This window comes from Chionomys nivalis, chromosome 8 (genome assembly GCF_950005125.1).
Source record: "Chionomys nivalis chromosome 8, mChiNiv1.1, whole genome shotgun sequence".
In the NCBI taxonomy this organism is placed as follows: Eukaryota; Metazoa; Chordata; class Mammalia; order Rodentia; family Cricetidae; genus Chionomys; species Chionomys nivalis.
The window spans coordinates 63,166,569-63,194,132 of record NC_080093.1 but is presented as its reverse complement, the minus strand read 5'-3'; the positions used below and the strand labels follow the sequence as shown (position 1 = coordinate 63,194,132).

General features: G+C 44.8%; 2 protein-coding genes across 2 annotated transcripts in view; one reads left to right on the top strand and one right to left on the bottom strand.

Annotated features, from left to right (window-relative positions):
- Dhx32 (DEAH-box helicase 32 (putative)) overlaps window positions 1-13,391 on the bottom strand; it is a 51,600-nt gene extending 38,209 nt beyond the window's left edge. The window contains exon 1 of the mRNA XM_057777222.1: window positions 13,225-13,391. The gene's annotated coding sequence lies outside the window, so the exon portion shown is untranslated. The remainder of the gene's footprint in view (window positions 1-13,224) is intronic.
- Window positions 13,392-13,510: 119 nt separating this feature from the next.
- Window positions 13,511-27,564, top strand: part of Fank1 (fibronectin type III and ankyrin repeat domains 1) — a 106,004-nt gene continuing 91,950 nt past the window's right edge. Inside the window, exon 1 of the mRNA XM_057778979.1 lies at window positions 13,511-13,585. Within this exon, the coding sequence (XP_057634962.1) occupies window positions 13,573-13,585 (13 nt within the window). The 5' untranslated portion in view covers window positions 13,511-13,572. The remainder of the gene's footprint in view (window positions 13,586-27,564) is intronic.

Here is a 27,564-nt window from a genome sequence, read left to right as displayed (position 1 = left end):
TTCAAAAGCCAGCAGGCATTACCCTTGCTCCAGCACATCACAGACCAGGGAGTTACCCAGTCACCCATGAACTCACTGGGACTTTTGCCAGAGCTTTGCCTCAGTCCTTCACTGCTAACCCCTATGATCTGGAACCTCGATTACAAACTGTTCTTGAATAAATAAGGATCCGTGTTGTGGTCTGTAGGAATTTTACGCCTTTAAAACATTTGATGCACCTCTAGCAATCCAATCAGTTTCATTCTCAGTGTCTACATTTTCAGGTCTCCTCACTCATTCAGCCAACACTTGGCTGATGCATGATGCCCATGCTGGGATGGTGTGAACATACAGGCTGGCTTCTCTCCCAGGGCTCCAGCCCAGCCAAAGCTGAGGGGGTGTCCAAATAGAAATTCTTTGTTCATGACATATGAATACCCTTCATCTTATTGCCAAGCAACTAAGAGAAGGAAAGCAAGGCTGGTCCATGCAGGAGAGAGGCAAACCCGGGCAGGCGATTTCAACAATGAGGGGGAGCCACAGTACGAGTGGCCTGCACTCTGGAGCAGAGGCCGCTCACATGCAGGGTAACTCAGACGCTTCTTGACCAACTTTTTAAAAGTTCTCTGCTTTTCCTTGCAATTTTCATCTTAAGTTTGATAGTACACTATTTTCTTTAACCCTGTCTACCTTTTCATCACCTGCCTTTGGTTTAGTTAAAGAGGCTCATGAGATCCAGCTCTGGGGAAGCCAGTAAGAGGCTAAGTTAAGGCACAGGGTACAATGGGCGTGGCTGTAAGCAGGAGCACCCAGCAGACGAAACCAGTAAATGCAATTCATGCAACAACAATACCCTAAGAATTACTACAAACTAAGGAACTTTCTCTTTTTCTATATATATGTTATTTTATGGGTGTTTTGTTTAATGTATGTTTATCCACCATGTGTGTGCCTTGTGCCTTTGAGGGAGTTGGATTCCATACAACTGAAGTTATGAATGGCTGTGAAGCAACATGTGGATGCTGGGAGTTGAACCCAAGTCCTCCGGAAGAGCAAGTGCTCTTAACCACTGAGCCACCTCTCCAGCCCCCTGCTAAGGAAAATTCTTGACAAAAAACTTTAATATTATTTTCTAATAAGTCTGAGGGATCAATTAGTCCCAAGATTGGGTTTACAATATAAAATATCCCACCTCTTTAAGTTACTCTTTTATATGATGCCCAGCTTTTTATGTAGCCAATGCAAAAGCCCTCCAGGATATCTATACAGCAGTAAATCACTCATGATTCATGTGTTTGCACATAACAGCAAATGATTAGACAGGTCTTCTACCGGGCTTCTTAGTGTTTTCTGCTCATCATCCTTTTTAACCTCAGACTCTGATGTGATCCTTGTTATATGCGTAAGTAAAAACAATTCATAAATCAAACATTCACTGATCACAAATCATAAATTCACTTTTGAAACAATTCTTTGGCATACACACAGTATCACCGTTTGTTAAATCAAAGGCAAATCTGCATACTAATGAGACTATCATGTTTGTTTATTTTTGTACAAAGAATGAATCTCGGCTGGAAACCCTGCAGGACATGAGGCCTCTTTGGTGCTTTTTAAGGTTAACTGACATTTTGATTTTAGAATTATTTTTATTAATTCATTTACTTATTCATTTATTTATTTACTAGATATACACTGCTTTGCCTGCAGGCCAGAAGGAGACACCAGATCTAACTATAGATGGTTGTGAGCCACCATGTGGCTGCTGGGAATTGAACTCAGGTCCTCTGGAAGAGCAGCCAGTGTTCTTGACCTCTGAGCCATCTCTCCAGGCCCTGATTTTAAATTAAGTGCTGAGTGTGTCACTCCACACAAATACATAGTATAAGTGGCAGAAGGGGAGTTCAAAATTAGGAAATATTGTCATTACAAGCCAAAATTTGTTTGATTTTTTCCCCCCGTGAAATTCTAATCAGCAAGTCAAACACCGGTTTTTAACATCAAAGACTCAACAGGATAAAGGTACAGTAATCTTAATCTGAGGCATGCCGAGGGACCACTGCAAACACTGACTGTGTGCCGAAACACCAACTCCTACAGTTACCCATCTCCCTTTTGCTCGAGCTCAGAGGAGCTTTCAGCGTTACCTTTGCAACCCCTAGAAAACAGACCTAGGGATGTATGTTCATGGGCAGCGTGATCAGTAAGCATTTGCTGAAGCAACAATCAATGTATTTACAACCCACAACGCTAATGTTCAGGAAAGAGAAGGAATGAGGACGGCAGGTGAGGGAAAAAAGGACATCTGAGTCTTTGGAGAATGAGATCATGGCAGTTTTATGCAAAGTGTTGCCCTGTGGCAAGCCAAGAAGCTGGTATCAGAGTGTAAAGAACTCACTGTGGCCTGCTACTGAAGAAGTCCAGATACCTACCCATCTCCTCACATGACCGGAAGGCTGGGGGCCAGCACCTGTCTGCAGACCACAGCTGGAGAATATGGTGTCACACCCTCCTGGAGTTGGACTAAGGAGGAGGAGGAGGATGATAAGTCTGCTGATTAGCAGTCACAACATGTTTACTGGATGCCAGATGCTGTTAAGCACTTACGCACTTTATATGGATTATTTCATTTAAACCCTTAAGAACCCATGAGGGTTTACTTTATCAGTCCCATTTTTTTTTTTTTTCAAATGAGGAAGTTTAAGCCTTCAGACGAGGCTTGGTTAATTTATCTTGCTTTTAGCATCTTGGCTGTGATAGAGCAGATGTGGGAAGTAAGCAGTCTGACCCCAGGTGATCCTGGATTAGTATATGGTGCCTGCTGAGCTACATAACCACTCTACTTCCCAATTTCCTTAAAGAACAGGGGCTTGGCTGGATGAAGTAGTCCATCGTCCATCATTTTACTTCAAGGACTCGGGTGGCAGAAGCAGGCAGATCTTTGTGAGTTTGAGGTCAACCTGATCTACACAGTAAGGTCCAGGAGAGACAGAACTACACAGTAAGACTGTCTCAAAAAAGAAAAGGAAATGAGTTTGTATTGTATCAGTGCAGGGTGAAGAAATACTTTACTCTGGGGAGATGTCAGATAGTGCTTTTTAAAGGGGTGAGGAAAGACACTCCTTTTCCAAGCCTGATGATCTGAGAACAGGGAACAGAATCCTGAAAGTTGACCTCGGCCTTCCACAAGTGTATGCTGTGGTATACTGCATTGCATACATGCATACACACAGATATACATGCATAGTAAATGCAAATAGAATGATGTTTGTTTGTAAATCCTGTTTATGTATTTGAAAGACATGGTTTTTTTTTTTTTTTTTTTTTTTGGTTTTTCGAGACAGGGTTTCTCTGGTTTTGGAGCCTGTCCTGGAACTAGCTCTGTAGACCAGGCTGGTCTCGAACTCACAGAGATCTGCCTGCCTCTGCCTCCCAAGTGCTGGGATTAAAGGCGTGCGCTACCACCGCCCGGCAAAGACATGGTTTTTGTTGCCCTCACGGGGCTACAATTTAAATACTTAGCACAAGTACTTTCTCAGCTACAGAACATTTCCAACGACACAATGGGGTCATGTTCATGAGGTTTTCAGACGGCTAGGAGTGGTGGCACAGGCCTATAGTCCCAGTGCCCGAAGCTGAGGCAAACTAGAAGTTCAGGCTGGCCTGGGCCGCACAGCAAGGCTCTGTCTTTCTCTGTCCATGTTTTCCTAGGGCCAGCCTTCTCCAAAATGTTATATTTGGTTTCTAGGAGCCACTTAAAATCTCTCTGGGAAAGATATAGTCAAAATTCAAAATTTATTTATTTTTAAAGTCTTACTTCTAGACTTCAAAAGCACTGACATCGAGTTTAAGCAAACAAATAAAATTGATCATCTTTGAGACTGATGGCTCAGTAGTTAAGGACATTGGCTGTTCTTCCAGAGGACTTAGGTTCAATTCCCAGCACTTACATGGATGCTCACAACCATTTTAAACCCTTGTTCCAGAGGGAGCTAATGCCATCTTTTGGCATTTGGCACATGAGGCACCCAGACATGCATGCAGGCAAACCACCCATAAACATAAAATTATGTAAAAAAATCCATCAGCCTTTGGAAAAGCACCTAGAAAACCATTAAATCTTTACTCAACATTGCTCCATATCAAATGCAGCTTGAATAATCAATTGCACAATTAATTAAAAAATTTAGCCACCTCACTGCTCTACAGTAAAATTTCAAGAACCATACATTATAATTTAAATATTTTTTAGATTTAGCCTTTTTTTTTTTTTTTTTTTTTTTTGAGATAAAGAGTCTCTCTACATATCCCTGGCTTTCCTGGAACTCACTACATAGAATAGGCTAGCCTCAAACTCAGAGAGATCCCCTGTCTCTGCTTCCCCTGTGTTGTAATAATGAGCGGCAGGGGCTGCGTCCCCGGCACCCGGCCGCCCACATGGCTTAGCTTATGCCCCCAAATAATTACACGGAAACTGTATTCTTTTAATCACTGTCTGGCCCATTAGTTCCGGCCTCTTATTGGCTAGCTCTTACATATTGATCTAACCCATTTCTAATATTCTGTGTAGTACCACGAGCTGGCTTACCAGGGAGAATCTTAACCTGCGTCTGTCTGGAGAGAGAGAATCATGGCGACTCCTTGACTCGGCTTCTTTCTCCCAGCATTCTGTCTGTTTACTCCGCCTACCTAATTTTCTGTCCTATTAAAGGGGCCAAGGCAGTTTCTTTATTACTTAACCAATGAAACAACAGATAGAAAGATGACCCACCTCCATCATTTCCCCTTTTTCTGTTTAAACAAAAAAGAAAGACTTTAACTTTAACATAGTAAAATTACATATAACAAAACAGTTATCAAGCAAGAATTACAGTTACAATATTTATATCTATTTTATCTTTTATCATTACTAAGGAAAACTATAACTATAACTAACCATTCTTCAACTCCATCAAAGACTCCAGAAGGATATAATATTACCTAAGTAAAGAAGAAATCCAAAACTCTAGAAATGACAGAGACATCTCGCTGCCTGGACAGTCATTCAAAGTTCCTCTGTATCGTTGGGGCATCCATCTTCAGCCTTCAGGCCCATAGTATCCAGCAGACATTTTCATCAAGCAGGAAATTCCAAAGACAGTTCAGTCACTTTTTGTTGTGTCCTGCAGAATGTCTCGCAGACTCTTTCATGAGTCAGGAACCCCGAAAGACCATCTCACCTTTAGGCAAGTTTAGCAGTCCTTTTTCTGTGAGTTCTTTGTGTCCAGTTTATGTAACAGTCCAGGCATGAGCAGTTTCATGCCCAAATGGCTATCAAACTCCATAAGGAGCCTCTTCAATGCCCATCTTCCTCTTGAAGTAGATTGGTGCTGCCAGGAGCAGACGTGTCTCATTGTCATGAAAAGCCCTAAGTTATTAAAACATTTAAATGCCATATTCTGCAGTCTTTGAAAGATATGAAGAATGCCTATCTAGCTGAAATATATCTATGCATATCTAGAAAATCTAACTAACATGACTACAAATTTGACTATTATTGATGATTATTCATTAGCAACCTATATTTCCTAATTATACATTACATTTTTAAATGAACTACACAATCACAATACCTTAATCAAGATCAGAAATATGCATATACATATAACAAAATTGACCTTAAAATCTATACCAATGCAAATTATTCATATCTATATCATATCCCCATTTAAATGTAAAAGAACATTTATAAACAATATTTGGGAATATGGGCGCAGTTTTTTCTCTCCAAACTGTTTCCTGCTGTATGGGGGCGCTGTTATTCAGGTCTTTTATGGGATAACCTGTGTGCCAGGGTCATCTCAGTTGGCAGTTGAGTGAAGTAATTTTTTGAGGGTGTTTACAGTAACCTTTCAGGAGGGCGTGGTCTATCATACCATATTGGGATAGAAGAAATCCATAGGGTCGCATCCTCTGTGAAAACAAAAGAAGACCCTCTCCAAAGCATCATATCCTTAGACCTATATTCTGAAATCATAATACCCTTATATCCATTCTGGTTTAGCTTGGCAGCCCATATAATGAAATGTCTCTCTGTATTTAGCTCCTTTACAGTCAAAAATTTTAAAGAAAACACAATAATACAAAGTATCCAGACTCTCTGTGAATTTTTCATTTTTACGTGGCTTATTTTTTTTTATTTTTTTAATCTATAATTATCTGTACTCTGTCTCTTTAAAGACTTTACCCTTTTTTTAAGACATTAATTTTATTTTTTATATATTTTTTTCTCTCTCTCAAGCCTATGTACATTCATCCAACAGTGTCTGAATCAGTTCTATTGTGAACTGTAATTTTTTTACTATTCAGGAGCATTTCTTAAAATGTTAAGCAATTTTTAAAAACTTAAGTTGCACCATGTACAGATAATACGGTACCGCCTGTGTCCTGCTCAGTCCAAATCTTAACTGCGCTGTTATTACGGTAATTACGGTAGTTCCTGCCTGAGACCAGCAGAGTTCAGCATGGCGGAGCTGAGCCGCTCCTGCATCAGAGTCATTTGGTGCCCCTGAGTCACACACAGTTTCAGGCACACAGCAGTCCATCTTGCCATCAAGCAAGCCGTAGCACTTTACTCCAAATGCTCCATTCAAAAGCTCTGTCTCCTGCAGGAGCCAGACAGAGATCACAATGGCGGCACAGCCCAGAAAGCCGGCATTTTAAAACAGCCAGTTTTTTCCTGTTGCTGAGTCAGGACAATTTCTTTGCGGCATGCAACCCACAAACAGCAAAAAACTGTCTTGAATTTTCTCTCTCTCCTTTTTAAGCCCTCTCAGGTTTTACGTGGAGTTCATTAGCACGTTGGGTGCCACTCTGTTGTAATAATGAGCGGCAGGGGCTGCGTCCCCGGCACCCGGCCGCCCGCATGGCTTAGCTTATGCCCCCAAATAATTACACGGAAACTGTATTCTTTTAATCACTGCCTGGCCCATTAGTTCCGGCCTCTTATTGGCTAGCTCTTACATATTGATCTAACCCATTTCTAATATTCTGTGTAGTACCACGAGCTGGCTTACCAGGGAGAATCTTAACCTGCGTCTGTCTGGAGTGGGAGAATCATGGCGACTCCTGACTCAGCTTCTTTCTCCCAGCATTCTGTTCTGTTTACTCCGCCTACCTAATTTTCTGTCCTATCAAACGGGCCAAGGCAGTTTCTTTATTACTTAACCAATGAAACAACAGATAGAAAGATGACCCACCTCCATCACCCCTGTGCAGGCATTAAAGGTGTGCACCACGGCACAAGGGCAGAAAGACTTCTTAATGTTCTTATATCAAACTCCCCACAGTGAAGTGTCTTGCTAGAAATTCTCACAACCAGACTACTAGGTGCTTTCCAATATTAATTTTTAATCATTTTTGATTGTATAATAGCTTAAGGGCTCCTCCTTAAACCAGAATCAATATAACACACTTAAAAAAAAACCTAATCTAGCTTATTTCTGAGTGAATGGGTAGGACCTGGTATAGTTAAGATCTAAGGAATGTACCGCTGTCAGTCTACCCGAGAAATATGACATTTATTTTACCTTTGAAATTTATAAAATGAACTTTTAGCCATCTTATTAAACTTTTTAATTCATTCATTTACTAATTTAGAAGACAGGGGTTCACTATGTAGCCCAGGCTATCCTCTACCTCCTGCCTCAAGCACATGAGTGTTATAATTAGTTATTTGCCACCATGTTCTACTATTCTCTCTCTCTCTCTCTCTCTCTCTCTCTCTCTCTCTCTCTCTCTCTCATTCAAGCAATGAAGAAATAGAGCAAACAGCCAAGTACGGCACCCTACTACCTACCTGGGGCATCAATAGTGCCAACTTGAGAAGTTACAGTTTTCATGAATAATAGAGACCTTGAGCCCTGTAAATGCCAAGCAGCTTGCCTTTCTTGTTGACAAACTGCAGCCACTCTGCACTCATTTTAATAACGACCAAGGGCAGGGTGGGGTGGAAGGCACAAGGATTTCAGGGAATGGCCAGATCTGTACTCCTCAGGGCCCTTCTTACAGGTCAACTTACCCTTCTGGCCACCTTTTTCTTAGTCTGGGAGGGTCTCTCACTGCTGCCCTCCTCCACTGAAAAATTCATGTGCCTCAGGTCCTGGATCCCCCTCTCTTACTAAAGACACTATGAGAAAATGGTTCTGAATGCCTGGGCAGTTTCCTGACTTCTTTGCAGGCTTTTCTAGTTACAGATACACACATCCAACTATTGCTTCCGGACAGCACAAGCACGTGCTCATGTTTCAACCTGAACTCAGCACACAGTCCATTAGTCATATCCTCCCCCACCCTTGGGGTTGCTCTGAGTAGCCCTGGCTGTCTTGAATTTGCTCTGTGGAACTTGAACTCAGAGATCCCCCTGCTTCTGCCTCCCAAGCGCCACCACTGGCAGGCCCATTCATCATATTCTATATTCTATTTTATTCTGATTTATTTATTTATTTATAGTGTTCAGTCTGAATGTTTGCCTTCAGGCCAGAAGAAGGCACCAGATCTCATTACAGATGGGTTGTGAGTTGCTGGGAATTGAACTCAGGTCCTCTGGTTGAACAACCAGTGCTCTTAACCTCTGAGCCACCTCTCCAGCCCCATCATACTCTTTACAAAGCTTGCTTCCTTCTTTTGTGCTCTAGATTTCAACAAATAGCTGGAGAGCCCACCTTACTCCTGACATCAGACATGGGAAGTAGCCTTGTGGGTGTTACCAAGAAGTCCAAGTGTGCTCCTTCCGGTGGCTGCCCCGTCCCCATGACACTGGCACCACAGTAACCAACACCCACTCTAGGTCACCTTCTCTCCATACCTCAAACAAAAACAAATGGCCCTCCCATTGTTTTTCTGTCTCAAATTTTGACTCTCACTAATCTTTGGTCCTTTCCATATGCAAAATGGACCATGTCACTCACCCACAATTTTTATTACCTTTAAAGAAAAATCCGGTCCTGAAGTAAGGGCTCTCTGTAACCTCCCCCCAGCACCTCTCTGGTTCACTTCCCTCTCTTCTATGTATGCGGTTATACATATTCAGTCAGCAACAACTACCACCCCACTTGCTTACTGCTGCCTTTTGTCTGCGCCCAAGTTACCCTCTGATGGGGGAGCCCTCTTGCCCTCACACCCACGCTCCTGGGCAATTCCCTTGTCTCCATTTATGGGAAACTATGTTAGGGCGGCACACTATAGCTGTTCAATAAATGTTTGCCCCATCCCAACATTGCCTTTTCCATTTAAAATTTCTACATTTAAATTTTTCTTTTATACCAGGCATGGTGGCACACACCTTTAATCCCAGCACTTGGGAGTTTGAGGCCAGTCTGATCTACAAAATGAGTTCCAGGACAGCCAAGGCTGTTACACGGAGAGACCCTGTCTGGGGAGGGGGATTCTTTTACAATATGGAAGATAGCAATATTATCTATTAACACTTCACTATTATTATTTGAAACAGGGTCTCGTGTAGCCTAGGCTGGCCTTGAACTCACCATGTCACCAAGAATGGCTTTGAACTTCTGATCCTCTTCCTTCCCCTCACCAGTGCTGAGGTAACAGCTGTGGGACACCACATTTAGTTTATACTGGGTGGGAACTGAACCCAAGGCTTAGTTCACATGAAGTATCCTATCAACAGTGTTAAATTCCCTGTCCCTATAATTACACATCATTTATTCTGATTCTTACTAAACTATTAGACAAACTGCCACCATAATGAGCAACCAGCAGCTCCCACCTTTCCCAAAGAGGTGTACTTAGAAATAAAGACTAGTAAAATGACTGGAAGTTGTCCTCTCTGTTGCCGTCCCATTCAGGACACAACCAAAGTCCACTCTGTACCAAAGGGACTACGGAAGCAGCATGCTGTGGGTTTATATAAAAGGAAACAAAGCTTAATCGGAGGGTCAAGACCCAAAAAACAAAAGAGAGATAACTATTAGAAGAAAGCGTAGTTTTGGAGCCAAGAGCTCCATTGGCGAGTGGGAGAGAAGTTCATTTAGTGGGCATGGACCTCCTCCTGGAAAAAGTGCTGGAAAGCGAGAACCAGCCAGACCCTGGAGCGCAATCACACCACGGAGGAAAAGAGCAGAGCGGCAGGGTTCAGGGGAGTCCGATAGCTGGAGTGCAGTTGCTAACAGGTTTGGGGACAACACAAACCAGACATGGAAATCAGGTTGTAGTCTACCTTTGAGCTCCTGAAGGAATTCAGAAAGTAGCAGAGAGGGAAGAAGACCCAAACCATGCTAACACAAATAAAAAAGCAAAAACTCTTCAAAGCAAAAATAAAACCCTTCTCCCAGTTATGACAGTGGGGGAAGAGGACAGAACCCACGCGCTCAAGTGGTACGATTTTGGCTGCCCTATTTGTGCTAAATTAAGCTAACCTCTGACTGAGTTGTCTTTGCTTTTCATTCTGAGAGTGGCCAAGAGGTGGGAGAAAAAGAAACGGCTGCACTTTCTATGTCTTCCTGACTACCTTGTTATCCCAGGCTAAGGCTGCTTTGCTTTGCTACTTTGAGTTACACATCAGCTAAGTAGTGATGTCACCGCTCTGTGCACAAAGAAACTTGGAAACTTAAAAACAAAGCAAAACCCCCCATACCATGTCTTTTTGTTTTTCCTTTGACCACCAATAGTACACTGAACACAACAGCCAAAGGAAATAGACATATTAGTAGGAACAAACCAAAGTGACAATAAAAACTTTATCATTCATTTCCAAGCCCTAACCCATTAACAGTTTCTGACCATGAGCATCTTCTCTGAGGGTAAAACACATTCCTACACAGAAGTTCTTCTCATCCACTGGGCAAGTGCACGGATATGTCCCTCCCCACTGCTACCCCTTCCTAGCCAGTTGTTTCTTTCATAGGCATGACAGCCCCTAAAATCTTGCTTTCACAGTTAGCTGCCTTTATGTATTGAGTGAGACTTCCTCAATGCCCACTTCAAGGATTAGGTCTCTTCTAAACCACTACAAGGTATTCCATCAATTTCTATTCTCACCTTTCCATTCTTAAAATCCACATGCAGTCCCTACATTTAGTATTCATCACCTTAGCATGGAGATCTGTCACTCTTCTTAAAAAAAGAAAGAAAGAAAGAAAGAAAGAAAGAAAGAAAGAAAGAAAGCAAGCGCGCACCCTCCCCAATATCCAGCCTACTGTTTTGGACAGTTTAACCTTAACACCTCTTGTGTGTCAGTAACGCCAGGTTTGTTTGTGACCTTTGCTATTGCATTATTGACAGGCATAACCGTGTCTTGGATGAGAAAGCCTCAATCTGATTTTGTGTAGGAGAACCAGAATTTGGGAAATACTGTGTACAGAAGCACCCAGAAATCTTACCCTGGTGTGGTGATAATTTGTTTGTGCTCTAACAAATAAAGCTTGTGTGAAGATCAGAGAGCATAGCTAGCCACCGGTTAACCATAGAGGTCTGGAGGTCTGGACAGACAGACAGGTAGTGATAAGGCGGGGTGGAGAGATGACTATAAGGTGGGAGGAGACAGGAGTTCAACCCTTTTGTGGCTGACAACTTAGCTAGGTAAGAGTTGACTGTGGCTTGCTCCTTTGTCTCTCTGATCTTTCAGCATTTACCCTGCTATCTGGTTCCAGGGTTTTATTATTAAGAAAAACTAGAACTCTTCCAACACTCTGGGTTCTCCTTCTCTAAGTTGCAGGAACATTATGGGAAATGTCTCATGATACATTTACTTGCAAGCTAAACATCTCAGTTTGGTACTTTAGCTTAGGTAGTAGCAGTCCTGCATACATCACACTGCTTGTCAACACCCACACATAAGCCTCCTTGCTTTGACAATCACCCTCATAGAGCCAGAGCTGGGAGCCTAGAATAAACGTCCATTTCCATCACAGAATAGATGCTTCGCAGGTTCAACGAGGCTTTGAACGATTCCCTTAGGGGAAAGTAATTCTCCCCTGTGTCCTTGATACCCACAGAGTAGAAATCTCTCCTTTGGCAAAGATGAGTAATCACTTATATGACCCCAGTGTGGCTGGGCCTTCCATTTTCCTCTAGTATTGTCTACGGCAGCAGTAGGAATTGATGGAGGGACTTTAATCTCCAGACCCGAATGCTAAATCAATCCTACAATTTCCCTCTGCCCCTCTGCACTTTCTCATTCTCTTCCTTATCTCTTCTCCATTTTTCTTCCTTCCTTCCGGCTTTTTTTTTTTCTTTCCTCCTTAACCAATGACACTCTCTGGGGTGGTCTGAAAATTTTACAGCATACAGGATAAAACTCCTTCGTGATTTTCACACCTAAAGTAAAACCTAGTTCAGCGTCTTTGAAACCAGTGTCCTACACAGTTTGGTTGATTCGATGATTCCCCACCCCCTCCAAAAAAGGGAGGATTGTAACATACACACCCCTACACCTAAACTAGTCAGCAAAATCCCACGCGGGGGCCCACGGCCTGAAATGTGATAGCTGAGAGTAGGGATGACGGAGCAGGAGTGGGGGAGGAACAGCCCAAGGTTTCAGGAGACAGGCTTGGCCTTCTACCGAGGCAGGAGCTGCTTTCACACAACAGTCCCACCCTCACCTAGGTCAGTGTGGTCGGACACCCCACTCTGGAACAAGCGATGCAAAGGGCGAATCCTTCAGGCGGAGTAGAGGGCACCCAAACCCAGGAGTCTTAGGGTCGTCCTGGCCTTGACCTGGGGCGACATTCTGGTGCTGGAGAACCTATCCTGGAAGGGAGTTGCCATGCAAAGGCCTGGTTCTGTCTCCCCAAGGAGGCAGACGTCCTCACTGGGTGTATCTAGGAGCCATGACCTGGGTAACATCCTGGCGCAAAGGACCCTCATCCTGGGGAGAGGGTACAGCCTTGCAAACGCCGGGACCTCCAGCCGGGAGCAGGTTCTATCCTGATTCTCACCAGGGCGTTCCGGGGTCATCCAGACCCTAATCTGGGCCGATGCCGGGTGCAGGGAAGCCCCGATTCTAGTTGGGGTTATTGCGATGCAATGGCTGGGTCCTCCAGCGGGAGCAGGATCTATTTTGACTCCCATTCGGGAGTCTCGGGAGCATCCGATCTCAGACCCTCCCCGGTTCAGAGGAGAAAGCCTAGAGCTGCGGTCCTCCCTCCCGAGCTGGGGCGCCCTCACCCTCAGCTGTGCGGGGTCGGGCGGGGTTGCAACAGGTGCGCGGCCTCCCAGCTCCCCCGCCGCCTGCCCTGCCGTTACCTGCAGCGGCGGCCACCGAGGCCAAACGGAGACAGGGCGGGAGCTTCCCAAGCTCTGCAGACGCTCGCGTGGTCCCGACAGAAGCTGACGGCGGCTTCCCGAGCTCGGCACACGGCTCGGTGGAAGCAGCCGAAGTCCCCAGCCCCGACCCCCTACGCCACTCCCGCCCGAGCGCGGCTCCGCGTTTCCACGTCACTTTTTGGTCCCTCCCTCTCGCCGTCGGCCGGGCCCCGCCCGGTCCCGTCCGCGGTTGTCAGGGCAACCCGAGCGACGCCTGCCACGGAGGACAGGCGTTAGGAGGGCGGCGCCGCCAGGGCTCGGCCCGAGGGGCTCCGGGAGCAGCTGACCATGAAGCCCCACAGTAAGCGGCGGGCTGGGGTCTGGGGGTGCGGGCAGAGGCTGAGCCCGCCGGGCCAGGTCTCGAACCTGGAGCCAGACGATCCGCAGATTCCACAGCGCACTGCTGATGTCCTCACAAATAGTGGGCTCATTAATGGTGAATAGTGCTTTCTGAGTCTTTTTTTGTTTGTTTGCTTGTTTTTGTTTTTGTGTTTTGTTTTTCGAGACAGGGTTTCTCTGTGGTTTTGGAGCCTGTCCTGGAACTAGCTGTTGTAGACCAGGCTGGTCTCGAACTCACAAAGATCCGCCTGCCTCTGCCTCCCAAGTGCTGGGATTAAAGGTGTGCGCCACCACCGCCCGGCTTTCTGAGTCTTAATAAATCTGAGTCTTAATAAACCTGCAAGGAGGCTGGGCCTTGGATTTATGAGACCTTGCCTCCCCTCGACCTTACCTCCAAAGTCTGGGGTATATATAAATCATGTGCGTCCTCCCAGTGTAAGATACATAACAAACGTTCATCATTTGTGCTTTTTTTTTTTAAATCTCCCTGTTCTTGATTGTTTATCTGTGTGCTTGTGCACGGGATGTGCGCAGGTGCCATACAGGTGCACGTACAAGTAAGTGCACGTTTGCGTGGAGGCCAAGCTCAAGTGTCATTTCTTAAATGCTATCCACCTTGGTTTTTAAATTTTATTCTAGTGTGTTCAGGTGTTATACCTACATGGAAGTCAGTGCACCGCTTGCGAGCCTTTTGCCTACAGAGGCCAGAAGAGAGAACCAGATCTCCTTGAACTGGAGTTACAGCCCGTTCTGAGCAGCCATGTGGGTGCTGGGAATTGAATGTGGGTCCCCTGGAAGAGCAGTCAGTGTTTGTGACAACTGAACTATCTCCTTAGGCTCCCACCTTGGCTTATGCGGCAGGGTGTCTCACTGGTCTAGAGCTCTAGTCAAACCGGCTCGCTAGAACCCCAGAGGTGCTTCTGTCTCCATTTCCCCTATGGCTGGAATTACAAATCGCACCACAGTTGACTTTTTATATAGATTCTGGGCACCAAACTCGGCTCTCATACTTTCTGCAAGCATTGTATGCGTGGAGTCATCTCCCCAGCTCCCTCCCCCCACTTTTTAATATTCCACGTCTAGCTTGTCTTGCACAGGCAGCTCAGGCTGACCTTGTAATCCTGGTAGGCTTCGGACCCACCCAGCCTCCTGAACTGGTGACGTTCTGAAACTGCTGGGGTTACGACTTTTTTTTTTTTTTCCGTTTTGTTTTGTTTGAAACAGGGTCTCGCCATATCTCTCTGGCTAGCTTGGAGCCCACTGTATACACCAGTCTCGCCTCAGATTCACAGGGCCACCTGCCTCTATTTATGGGGTGCTGGGATCGAAGGCATGAGCTACCATGATGGACTACAGTGTTGTGTGTGTTTGATATATGGCCAAGGCTGTGTAGTGTGTGGTTGCTGGAACTGAGAGGTGCTGTCTTTGGTTGTTTTTTTTCCCAACCTTTCCAGGGACTTTGTCCTAGGTGCTCCTTTCCACCTCCCCACACAAACTATTTTATTGCCTCCTTTGTTCTTTAAACAAGCACGCTATTTGACAGGGAGACTTGAAAGAACTTAAACCTTTATAGGATTTTGTTCGATACCAAAAATATATCAATTTGTCTTTTTTGCATAATTTCAAAATAAAATAAAATACTTGGGCCAAATCCATGTTCCTAGGGGGAAATTCTGGCATTTAAAAAAGATCATTTCTTTTTTTTTATTTTTTTAAGACAGAGTTTCTCTGTGCAGCTTTGGAGCCTGTGCTGGAACTCACCCTGTAGACCAGGCTGGTCTTGAACTCACAGAGATCCGCCTGCCTCTGCTTCTTGAGTGCTGGGATTAAAGGCATGTGCCACCAGTATCCGGCTTAAAAAAAAATCATTTCTTAATAACAAGAAAAATTTAAAGACTTTCTCCCCTTTCTTTTACTTTCCAAACAGAAAGTCTCCAAGTTAGGAGTTATCGTTGCTTGGCTTGATAGGATTTTTTTAATATACAGTATCATTTGTGTTTAAAACTCACTGGAATGTGAATTCTATCAAACCTGCCGGAAAAAATTATGAGCATACAGCAATAATGAGTTTTAGTCTCATATCAAATATCAAATTGAGGGACTGGAGAGATGGCTCAGTGGTTAAGAGCACTGCCTGCTCTTCCAAAGGTCCTGAGTTCAATTCCCAGCAACCACATGGTGGATCACAACCATCTGTAATGAGGTCCGTGCCCTCTTCTGGCCTGCAGACATACACACAGACAGAATATTGTATACATAATAAATAAATAAATAAATAAATAAAATATCAAATTGAATCAGGGTCTCTGATATCGATCAAGCTGTGTGATCTTTTCAGAGAGAAATGATCTAAGTGATGTGTGTGTCTGTCTGTGTGTCTGTGTTTGGCAGTCTCATGTACACCAGGCTGGCCTCGTATTCACTATGTAACCAAAGATAATCTTGAATTTCTGGTCCTTCAGAATGCTGAGGTTCTAGGCCTTGGCCACCCCATGTGGTGCTCTGATGGAATATTGATTTAGTGGTTTATAAACAAGCCCTCTACCAATTTAGCTACACCCTTAGCTGTGAAGTATCTCCTAGAGACAGCAGCTCTATTTCTGTAAGCTTGCATTACTGTTTAGAGGTGCCCTCTGCAGGCGTCAGAATCTCCAGTGCTCTATGCTCTTAGCTGTTCTCTTTCCTGGTTCTTCCTGTGGCACAGCCCTGTGGGGGAGCTGGGGATTAAACACACAGCCCAGGGTCTGCTTGGGGCACCCAGAGACCCCCTCAGGAGCTACTGAAACCTCCCAGAGTCTGAAACTGGGGAAGGAAAGATAGACAGAGGCTTCCAGGAGAAAGTATGAAGTAGTTGACTTGCACAATAATCTGGTTAATAAGGAGAGGAGGCGAGTTCCAGGACAGCTAAAATTGTTATACAGAGAGACCCTGTCTCAAAAAAGAAAAAGAAAGAAATAAAGGAGAGGTGGTTCCCATGGAGATTTCCCTAGTACATAGGCCCTAAACTTGTGGAATAGAAGTCTAGGAGCAGAGCAAAAAGATTAATTAAAATATAGTCAACAAGAAGAGACAAAGTTATCTGGGCAGTGAGAAAACAGAACCTAAAACACACAACAGGAACAAGCTCAGGGAGGCTTTGAAAGCTGAATAAGATGTTTTATTACATCTGGAGTTGGGGTGGTATCTTGGCAGTTAAAATGCTTGCCTTGCAAGTCTGAGTATCTGAGTTCCAATCCTCAGAACCCACATAAACGCTGGGTGGGTGTGGCAGCTGACCTGTAATCCCAACCTGAGAGGGCAGTCACAGAAAGGTGACTAGCTGGGCGAGCTCTGGGTTTGACTGAGAACCTCTGCCTCAATGAATAAGGATGAAAAATAATTGAAGATTTCCAACATCAACCCTGGGCATCTATGGGCACATGCATGCATCCACACATACAAATATGCACACTCACATATGCACCATACACATAGACACACCAAAGAGTACTTTTCAGATATGAGACAGGGTCTCACTATGTAGTCCTGGCTGGCCTGGAAGTCAATATGTAGACCAGGCTGGCCTTGAGCTCACCAAGATCTACCTGCTTCCGCCTCCCAAGTGCTGGGACCAAAGATGTGCCACTGCACTGACTAATACAGTTAATACATCCATGACTTAATGTATGCTCCCCATCCCATTAGATTTAAAATAGGAAATATATACCAAATCACTTATGTACATATAATGATAGGATTTATCTTTTTTCACACATACTAAAATGAATTTGTATTAATTTTAAATAATTCAGAAATCACCACCTTAAGAAATCTTTCACAATCTAATAGACACCATTTTGGATAAGTGTGAACCATGGTCAGTTTATATTTAAAAGTACTGGTCTAATCTCTATGGTCTCTTTTACTGTCAATATTTGTATCCAACCAGATTTCATCCAAGACAGGAAATAGCTGACTCTTTCAGATCTTTCAGAGGTAGCAGAAACCTGACAGATATGATACTAACCAGTACTAACTATAAATAATTTCAGTCATACCATTAATGGAGAAGAGCAACATCGAGTTGTTAGGCTGGGATTAGGAAGCACGTTGGAAGCCCAGTGTATACGCTACTCCTTCCACCACCGAGGGGCTGCAATAGCACAGGAGCAGTATTAGTGGACTGATTACGAGGGAGGGTCCTTCTTAATTACTTCAAAGAATTAGCTGGATATCTAAGGACAGTGCTAAGGAACTGCTAGAAATAACCTGTCAGTCCAATCATTCCTTTTCCACAGTCTTAGCTTCCTATTACTTTTAGTAATGATCCCTGTTAGCCGAGTCATTAAAATCCAATAAACACAAACCTCTCAGACCCCCCAACTGGCTTAAACTCAGGCGCTAAGCAAGGGATGGAGGGGCCTTCTGCTGTGTTACAGAACAACAGCAAGGCAATGAGCCAAGAAATGATTCCCCAGGGAAAGGACAAATGAAATCAGCTCATGACCTTGGGCTGCTCAGGGTGGCTTGGAGGCTTGGCTTGCATATTTACCTCTAATTATTTTATTTGTAAACTAACTTCACTATTAGGCAGATAACCTGCGATGAAAATCACACAGGGAATGTATATCTTTTTTTTTTCCTTAAAAAAATCATTTAACTGAACGTAGTGGTACACACACTGGGTGGGGGTGGGGTGGTACTGAGGCAGGTGAATGTCTGTGAATTCCAGGTGAGGCAAGGCTAGATAGTCAGAGCTTGTCCCTAAACAAAGGACAATAAATAAATAAAACCACAAACAAACAAAAAAAACATTAATTCCAGCGGTACCATTCCCTTCCCTAATATCTAACACCAAGATGGATATGGGTGTCTTTAAGAATAAGCAGACAAAAGCCGGGCGGTGGTGGTGCATGCCTTTAATCCCAGCACTCGGGAGGCAGAAGCAGGCGGATCTCTGTGAGTTTGAGACCAGCCTGGTCTACAAGAGCTAGTTCCAGGACAGGCTCCAAAACCACAGAGAAACCCTGTCTCGGGAAAAAAAAAAAAAAAAAAAAAGAATAAGCAGACAAGCCTGAAGAAACCCACAATCTAAATATAATCTGTGCATAATTATCAGATGCAAAAACTGAATTTGTTTATCAAATGAAGATAAGCCCCTCCCTCCTGCTTTCTCTCCCTACGTACCCTGGGCCAATCACAAATACTGTGCTCTGATTATGTCAGGTGGGCAACACACAGGCCAGTTCCTTTCCTTTTCATGTATATGTTTTTCTTTTCCTGTCAAGTATATACAAGGAGAAGAAAATTTACACAATTATATCTAGATATATTAGTTTCTTTTCCTATACATATACATAAACATATATAATGCATCCTGAAGCAGGCCAGGCTACAAAAGCTAGAAGAGTAACATAGGCCTGTAATCCCAACACTCAGGTGATAGAGGCAGGAGGATCAGAAGCTCAGGGTCATCTGGCGGAGGTGGTGAGTTCAAGGCCCGCCAAGGATAGAGGAGACCCTGTCTCAAAGCCATAAAGAACCAGCTCCAGACAGAGATATAAATGGCATCTCCCACTAGGGGAGTGACTCCTCTCTCCAAACCTGTTTGTCCACTGTCTCTACCAACTCCTACTCACTCCAGCCCGAAGTTGAAGTCATCTTAGAGTCTTGGTTCCACACCAACCCTCACACATGCCCTTGTCACCAGCATGTAAGTTTATTCCTCCTCCAAGTATATCCAGGATGTGCCTCCTTTCCCCTCCTGCTGCCATCAGTACCTCGAATAACCGTGATTGTATGGTTTACTGATTTCTGCAGTGCCTCTCTTCCCCCCCAAAGCCTCCTAAAGTTCTTACTCTGGACTAGGTGCCCCTCACACATCACATTTTGTCTGTTCGGTTCTTCCCAACACACTAGATGCCCTTTGAGCCACCAAGAGCACTGCTCCCTCCTACTCCTGCTCCGGTGGGGAGGTGCCCTCATATCCTTCCAGTCTTTGCTTACGTACCCCCCCCATCCACTCCTTCTCCCACTGCCTGGTGTAGAGGTGCCACCTCGCCAATGCTATTTCTGTCTCTGAACTTTTCATAACAATAATCACAATTTAATTGTTCTGTTAATTAGAAAAATCTTCTCCTAGCACATAGAATAGGCTAAAGAGGGCAGGGTCCTGTCTGTGTTCTTTCTCGCTCTGTTCTGTCCCAGGGTCCTTAAGCAAACATTCCTGGAATGGATGACATTGCCTTGTTTCATTTCCCCGAGGGTGCTGTGTTTACAAGAGAGCTGTTTTATCTCCAGCAGGAGGGGCTGTGCTCCTGTAAACTTCAAGTCCCTCATGGGCAAAGGTCATTTAAGTCAGGCGTTGGTTACAAATACCTGGCAAATTCCGCTTCCCTTCCTAACCTGAATGGCTGTTTTGAGAGTCTCATTTTATTTGGTATGATCAAGGAAACAAGCCATCTTGGCTGCGTCAAGGACCTCTAGGTCAGAAGACCCTAACAAAACCCTAGGTAATGCGTGGACTGCTTACAATCTGCTGATGGGGACTTAAGGCATTTTTTTTTACTTGACTACAGGAACTGTTTCACAAATCTGTGTGGTGATTTTTTTCTTAAGTAATCTTAGTCCCTAAAGAATATCAATTATTTCAATTAGGTTACAGTTCAAACCTTATTAAGAAGTAAATGCTTATATTAATCAAATTAAGAACTTTTTAAAAAGCAGTTTTAAAGAAACCTGTGTAAACAGTTCTCTTTTAAAATCCCCACCAGAATACAGAAAATCAAGGCAGTCCTGACCTGTGATGATGCCCGGTCAGCCACAGAAAGGCTCCGTGGTTGAAGCTGTGTCCCCAGGAACTTGGGACACAGACAGCTTCTGCTTCCTGCTAATCTGCTTGTCCTTGGCCTTGCTAGGCCAGGGAAACTCTGTTACAGCTTGTCTCCCTCTAAACAGCCAACCAGATTCAAGGAGGGGCCTGTGCTTTCCAGAGGCGTCCAAGGAAGCCCTGTATGACTCAGTGAATTCAGGTGCAAGAACTTAGTAAACAAGGCCCAGCCGAGGTCGGGTGGACGTGTGGCCGTGAAGTCAGAATCTCTGGGACCTTGTGGGCCATCGTGGGGACTTTTCTTGGAAGCCAAGAGGCAAGCCATTATCAAGATTTAGGCGCCCATTCTTTCACCTGTGTTCCTGACCCCTTATAGGTCATCCAGAAATCCTCCTCACTCTTCCCATCTTCCTGGCTTCTCTCCATCCATACACATACCTCTTGGTCCTTTACAAACTCTCCTGGGGCTGCAAAGATGGCTCTTGTAGAGGACCTAGTTCAGTACCAAGCACACGGTGACTCACAACTGCCTGTTAAGTCTAATTCCAGGGGATCCGACAGCGCCCTCTTCTGGCCTCTACAGGCTCCTGCATACACATAGTGTATGTTCATAAATGCAAGCAAAACATACACAAAAAAATAAAAACTCCTCCTGCACGCCACCACTTCTTAGAAACTTTGTACAGCAGCTTATCCTCCCTTAACTCCTGACCTTGATCTGTCTCCTTGGTACTGAGTCTGCATGCTTTGTTTTGTCTACCGTGCTGTGACCAGTCTGTTTCAGAAACCTTCTTGAGACAGGGACACTTTCTTCTTTGCGGCAAGGCCTCACGGACCAGTTTATGGGTTTGTGCAAGCACACTGTTCGCTGAACTACATCCCCAGTCCAACACCTTCACTTACCCGACTCTTGAATTCTTCTAGTCACGTTAGTGTTAGTAAATGAAAGTGTAGGGGAAAATCAGCCTCAGAACCATAATGTCAGAAATGACTGCATAGACTGGCCAATGTTGCCCAGAGGTAGAGGACTTGCTCTGCATGAAGAAAGCCTCAGATTCCATCCCTTGAATTAAAAACAACTGACAATAAGATGAGCTTATAGGGGCTGGCAAGATGGTTTAGCAGGTAAAGGTGCTTGTCACCAAGTCTGGCAACCTGAATTCAGTTTCCGGAACCCATGTGTAGCAGGAGAGAACCTGCTCTCCAAAGTTGTTCTCCTGCCTCCATGTGTGCAACACTCCTCCCCCACAGCTAATATAAATGTATAAAAACTTTTTTTTTTTTTGAGACAGGTTTTCTCTGTATCTAAGGAGCCTGTCCTGGAACTAGCTCTTGTAGACCAGGTTGGCTTCGAACTCACAGAGACCCACCTGCCTCTGCCTCCCGAGTGTTGTAAAGGTGTGCACCACCACTGCCCGGCTGTAAAAAACTTTTTAAAATGCCCTTACAGACTGATGATAAAGCTAAAGGGGTAGAACACTTGATTCCATGCCCAGAACTGTGAGAGGCAGACAAAACAATGAGATGACTTCACAGACACAGTAGGTGAGAGAGGTAATCTAGTTGATTTGCTTATTTGGGATTACACAAGTTCTCTGGTGAACGGAATCAGCCCTTGTTGGAAATGTTAGAAATATTTTTAAGATGAGCCTCTCTGCCGACACAAGTAATTCCAATCAGACCAAATTACACCGAATGAAAGATGCTCATGTTTAAAAGCAGTGCTCCCAGGTGGCCGGGAAAGCATGGGGAGAAAGAGAGAGCAGGGTAGACCATGGGAAACCCCGAGACCATGTGCTCCTTTTCTGGGCCGCAGACTAAATAGCCTGTGGGAGTGGTCCTGACCCTCCCTGGGGAGGGGTCAGTTCTTGGTGGGCTTTCCCAGAGGTGGGGTCCAGACCAAGGCAACTCCCAGGGGAGGGGACTTTCAAAGATGGATGCCAAGGAGTGGGGGCTGGGATGAGGCCCTCGACTTAATATTACAGGAAAGAGTATTGCTCTCCTAGTGTATTGTTCCTCCCTAGGATTCAGTGTTTATTTTTTATCTATCTATATCTATCTATCTATCTATCTATCTATCTATCTATCTATCTATCTATCTATCATCATCTACTGGTTTGTTTTTTGGGGTAGGGTTTCTCTTCATAGCTCTGGCTGTCCTAGACTTGCTCTGTAGACCAACCTGGCCTCAAACTCAGTGATCTGCCTTCTCTGAGTTTCTGCCTTCCAAGTGCTGGGATTAAAGGGGTGTGCCACTACTGCCCTGCTAAATGTTGCTTTCTAATTGAAGTACGTGTATACAATACAATTCAAAATCCTACAAATCCTGTTTGGTGAAAAACTGAAAACTGATCACGTCCATATGCTGGCTATTTTTTTGTCAGCCTAACCCAAGTGAGAGCCCGGTGGGAAGAGGGACAACTACTTGAAGAATTTCCTCTATCAGATTGGCCTGTGGGAAGTCTGCAGGGCATGTTTTTGGTTAATGACCCAACCCATAGTGGGTAGTGTCACCTGGGGCATGTGGCCCTGGATGGTTAAGAAAGCAGGCTGAGCAAGGCAGTAAGCAGGCTCCTCCAAGGCCTCTGCTTCAGTTCCTGCCTCCAGGGTCCTGTCCCGACTTCCTTCAGTGTGATGGACTGTGATGTGGAAGTGATTTGAATAATAAATTCTTTCTCCCCCAAGCTGCTTTGGTTGTACTGTTTCTCACAGTAACAGAAAGCTAATACGCCCTATGATCTCTAAGCTTACAAAGGTTAACTCAACCGTACCTTTAGGGTTATGGGCCCCTGCTTGTCATGGTGGTTCATAGGTGCCATAGCTGGGCAGGACAGTTGGCTACCTTCCTCTTTTGGAGGCCTGCATGGTGCCTTCTGGTACCACGAGAGCTAGTCCTCAGGAAGGAAGCTTTCAAATCAGCTCCAGCTCAGGAGCCCCTGGGCCCAGTGTCTAAAGTGCATGGTATCTTCAGCATTAGGGACTTAGTTTCCACCTCGGGGCTGGGGGTGGGGTGGGGAATCATCAACCAAGATCATTAACAGTAGCCTGTGCTGCTTTGGAAGTCTCTTGAACAAATGAGACCAACTCAAAAGAGGGCTTCTCATGTCTGGTACTGGGATTTTTGTTAGGTGATTTTTGGTTCTGGAAGGGAGCATGGTTGGCCCAGCTGGGGAAATTACATTTAAACTATGTATGTATATATAGACTTATGTGTATTATAGGATTTTTAGGTAGACAGTTAATAGTATGACGTTCTCAGGCATCCTTACTCCTATTTTACCCTCCTCCATCTTTGTCCTCATTCCATATTCACCTCCCTCCTCCACCCCTTTTCCCATTCCCTAATCAGACCATTTGTACCCTGTTATTTCCCTCTCTATTGCTCCCCCCACCCCAGCAATGGTCCTCTTCATTTTCCTGATTTCTGTAGTTATTACAAACTATGTACTCATACATGATGACTTGGAGCTAGGAATCAACAGTGAAAGAGAACATGTCACCTTTGACTTTCTAGGTTTGGGATACCTCACTCGGTATGGTCTTTTCTAGTTCCATCCATTTACCTGCAAATTTCATGATTTCATTTTTCTCTACAGCTGAATAATATTTTATAGTGTATATGTGCCACATTTTCATCACCCATTCATTGGTTGAAGGACATACTTTGTTTCCATTTCCTAACTATTGTGAACAGAGCAGCAGTGAACGTGACTGAGCAAGTATCTGTGGAGTAGTATGTTGAGTTCTCTGGGCAGATGCCAAGGAGGGGTATTTGGTAGATTATTTTGAGCTTTTTGAGAATTCTCCACACTGATTTCTGGAGTGCCTGGACCAGTTTGCAATCCCCCCGACCTTGAATGAAGGTTCCCTTTTCCCTACACATGTGCATTTCTGTTGGTGCATGCCCAGGAGTAGAATGCCCGGCCAAGTGGCAGAGTTCGTCCAGGTGCATGCCCCTCTGATAGCTACTACATGTGCAGCTAAGCACTGTACCAGCAGGGCCTCGGAGCCCAGCTGTTCTCCATGCTTGCTGATGTCTGCTCCGCCCCTTCTCCTCCTCAAAGCAGATGTGCCTCATTATACTTTCCACATTAACTAATGCTATTAAGTTTTTAAATGTATTTTTATAGGCTACTTAAATGTATCTACACGAAATGCCCACTCAAGTCTTTCACCATATTTCCTTTTGGGTATCTGTCTCACAGAGCTCATTTGATGGTGACTGTTTTGCGGGTGAACGGCTGTTTTATGGTAATTGGTTACGTAGCACTGGAATCCCATATGATCTAGTATGTTTTTTGGTTTGGGGCGCAGCCTCTTGCATGTTGGCAAGTGTCCAGCATTATGCTGTAGCCCTAGCTGCTTTCTGTGTCTTTTGCCTTGAGAGCCCCCACCGCCTAGCTTGGTTCCACCTGCCCTCGAATCTCATCTGTCCTGGTCTTTCCTCGTCAACTCCCCCCTTCCCCCCTTAGATCTTGTCTCACTTTTTGGATAAGTGTTACAGTTACAAGTTTCAGAAACAAAAGAGTTATGGAGCATTTAATGAAAAGTCATTTGGCAATGTCTCCATTCCTTCCCACCCATTCCTTTCTAGCGGATACACTTTAATACTATCAGGAGCAGAAGCAGATTGTGTTGCATCTCTTTCTCTGGCCTTCGCCTGGCTCTTTCCAGTGACTACTACATTTTGGAGCACTTTTAGTTTTCTCTTGGTTGGAAGAATGATGGTATTCTGTTTATCTTAATTTATTTAACCAGTCTACTACTGATGGGGACCCACTTCTAGTGATTTGCTACTGAGCCAAAGACATCCCCAGCCTAAGGCCCTGAAATCTCGATGCGTGTCAGCCTGCAGCTGAAGGAGGTTTCGTGGCTAAGGATGGGCACATGGAGCGTTTGCGCTCTGCTGTCCAGGTAGGCCTCGTGTAATCAATCACGTGTCCTTATTAGCGGGGAGCAGAAGGCCAGGCCTAGGCAGAGCACTCCTCAAGAATGCTGGCAGAGGTTGGCGTGATGTAAGGATCTTAGTCTGGGGCACCCCAAAGAGGTACAGAAGAGAGCCTGCCGGAGGAGCCAACTTTCCACGTGAACCTCTGTGACCTGGATCTGTGACCTCAGAACTGTAAGATGAAGTGTCTCTGTTGTTGTTTGTGGTTACAGTGGCAGTGGGAGACCAGCGTGGCCATTTTACTTCAAAACTGATAGTGGCAGCCTTTAGAGTGATGTTTGTGTTTGGGCAGCAGCTGTGTCTCAGGAGCAAGAGTCTGAGCATGAAGCGGTTAAAGCTAGTTTTGTATTTGATAAATTGTTCTTTTGTAAAAACTTGTTTTTAGGTCTATGCATGAAAATTTTGCCTGCATGTTTATCTTTCTGTGCACCACATGTGTGGGTGGTGCCCACAGAGGTCAGAAGAGGGCATTGGATCCCTGGAACTGGAGTTAGTGATGGTTGTGATCACTATGTGGGTGCTGCGAGCTGAACCTGGGTCCTCACCAGGTTCTCTAAAGCACTGAGCCATCTCTCCAGTCCCCAAATCGCTCTTCTTAAATCAGCATTCCGTCCTGTAAGCCACCCTGGATTAACTTGGAAGAAGAGGGTTCCCTGTTTCTGTTCTGGAAACTCCATTTAGGATGGAGTAGAGCCATTGCTTTGGGTCCTTATGGGGCCCCAGATGGCAACAGCAGGGAGTTCTGGGTGGAGCTAACTTTTTTCAGAGGAAGAGGGAGGGTCTGGGGTCCCACAATTTCTTCACAGGCCCCACCTTCTAAACTGTGTTCCCTTGCTGGGGAACACCCAGGCCTTCGGAGGACACGGGCATCCAAACTCTTGCACACAGGGTTACAAATGCTGTCATCCTCAGCGGTGACCAATGTGAGCCCTCCTTTCCCCACAGCCAGTTGAACACAGTGAGTTCTTTGGATTTTTGACAGAGAAAAAAATAACTTTCTCATCTGTAACTTGTTTGGACTTCCTTTCCAAGTTAGGAGTGGGTCCTTGTTTCCGCCTTTGTCCAAAGCATTTGTCTTTGTTCTCCTCCCACGCCTCACTGCAGGACCTCTGTGATGAGAGGAGACACAGTCCCCAAGGGCATCTATGCTAGTGGACAAAATATCAGACACTCTCTATCAAGTTCCGTTTATGAAAATGTTTCCTTAGTTTTGGACCCCAAATGCTACATCAGTCAGAGGCTGAAGACACGGCTGCTGTCAGTGTCCTGGTCATGGTGGGCACTGACTTGGAATCAACAATCACTCAGCATCCTGCTCTACCTTCATCCTCCCAGCACCCACTCCCCCTAACCTTGGGTATCAGAAATCTTTCTCATGGAGGTCGGTGGAACCTAGGCTTTTGGACGCCATCAGTGAAAATTATTTGCACACTAGGAAAACACGTGTTTGCTCTGTCATTTTATTTTATTTTTTATTTTTTTTTGGTTTTTTGAGACAGGGTTTCTCTGTGGTTTTGGAGCCTATCCTGGAACTAGCTCTTGTAGACCAGGCTGGTCTCGAACTCACAGAGATCCACCTGCCTCTGCCTCCCGAGTGCTGGGATTAAAGGCGTGCGCCACCACCGCCCGGCCTGCTCTGTCATTTTAAAGAACTAACACCTGCTTCCAGTGGAAAAGGAGCAATGAATCAAGACTGCCACCTCCTTGCTTTAGTTTGGGGACCAACTTACTAACATAATCTTATTGCCAACTCGCTAACATAATCTTTTTGTTCTTTTTAAAGATAGTCTCACTATGTTGGTGTTGATTAAAGGCCTGTGCCACCGCAACTGGCACTGCTTATTCATTTGCTTATCTGTCTGTGTATTTATGTTTCTGTATTAACTGTCTCTCTCCATACTCCTCGTGCTCTTGGTTGATGTGTTTCATCTGTTTAACAGCTGCTGACTTCAGTATGGACCAGTAGTAGCCAGCTATCTGGACCCCGCTGTGTTAGGGCTTTTTATTGCTGTGAAGAGACACCATGATTATTGCAACTCTAATAAAGAACACATTTAATTGGGGTGGCTCACTTATAGTTTCAGGGGTTCATCCCACTGTCATCATAGTGGGGAGCATGGTGGCACACAGGCAGACGTGGTGCTAGAGTATTATCTAGCAGGAAAACAGGAGCTCAGCTGAGACA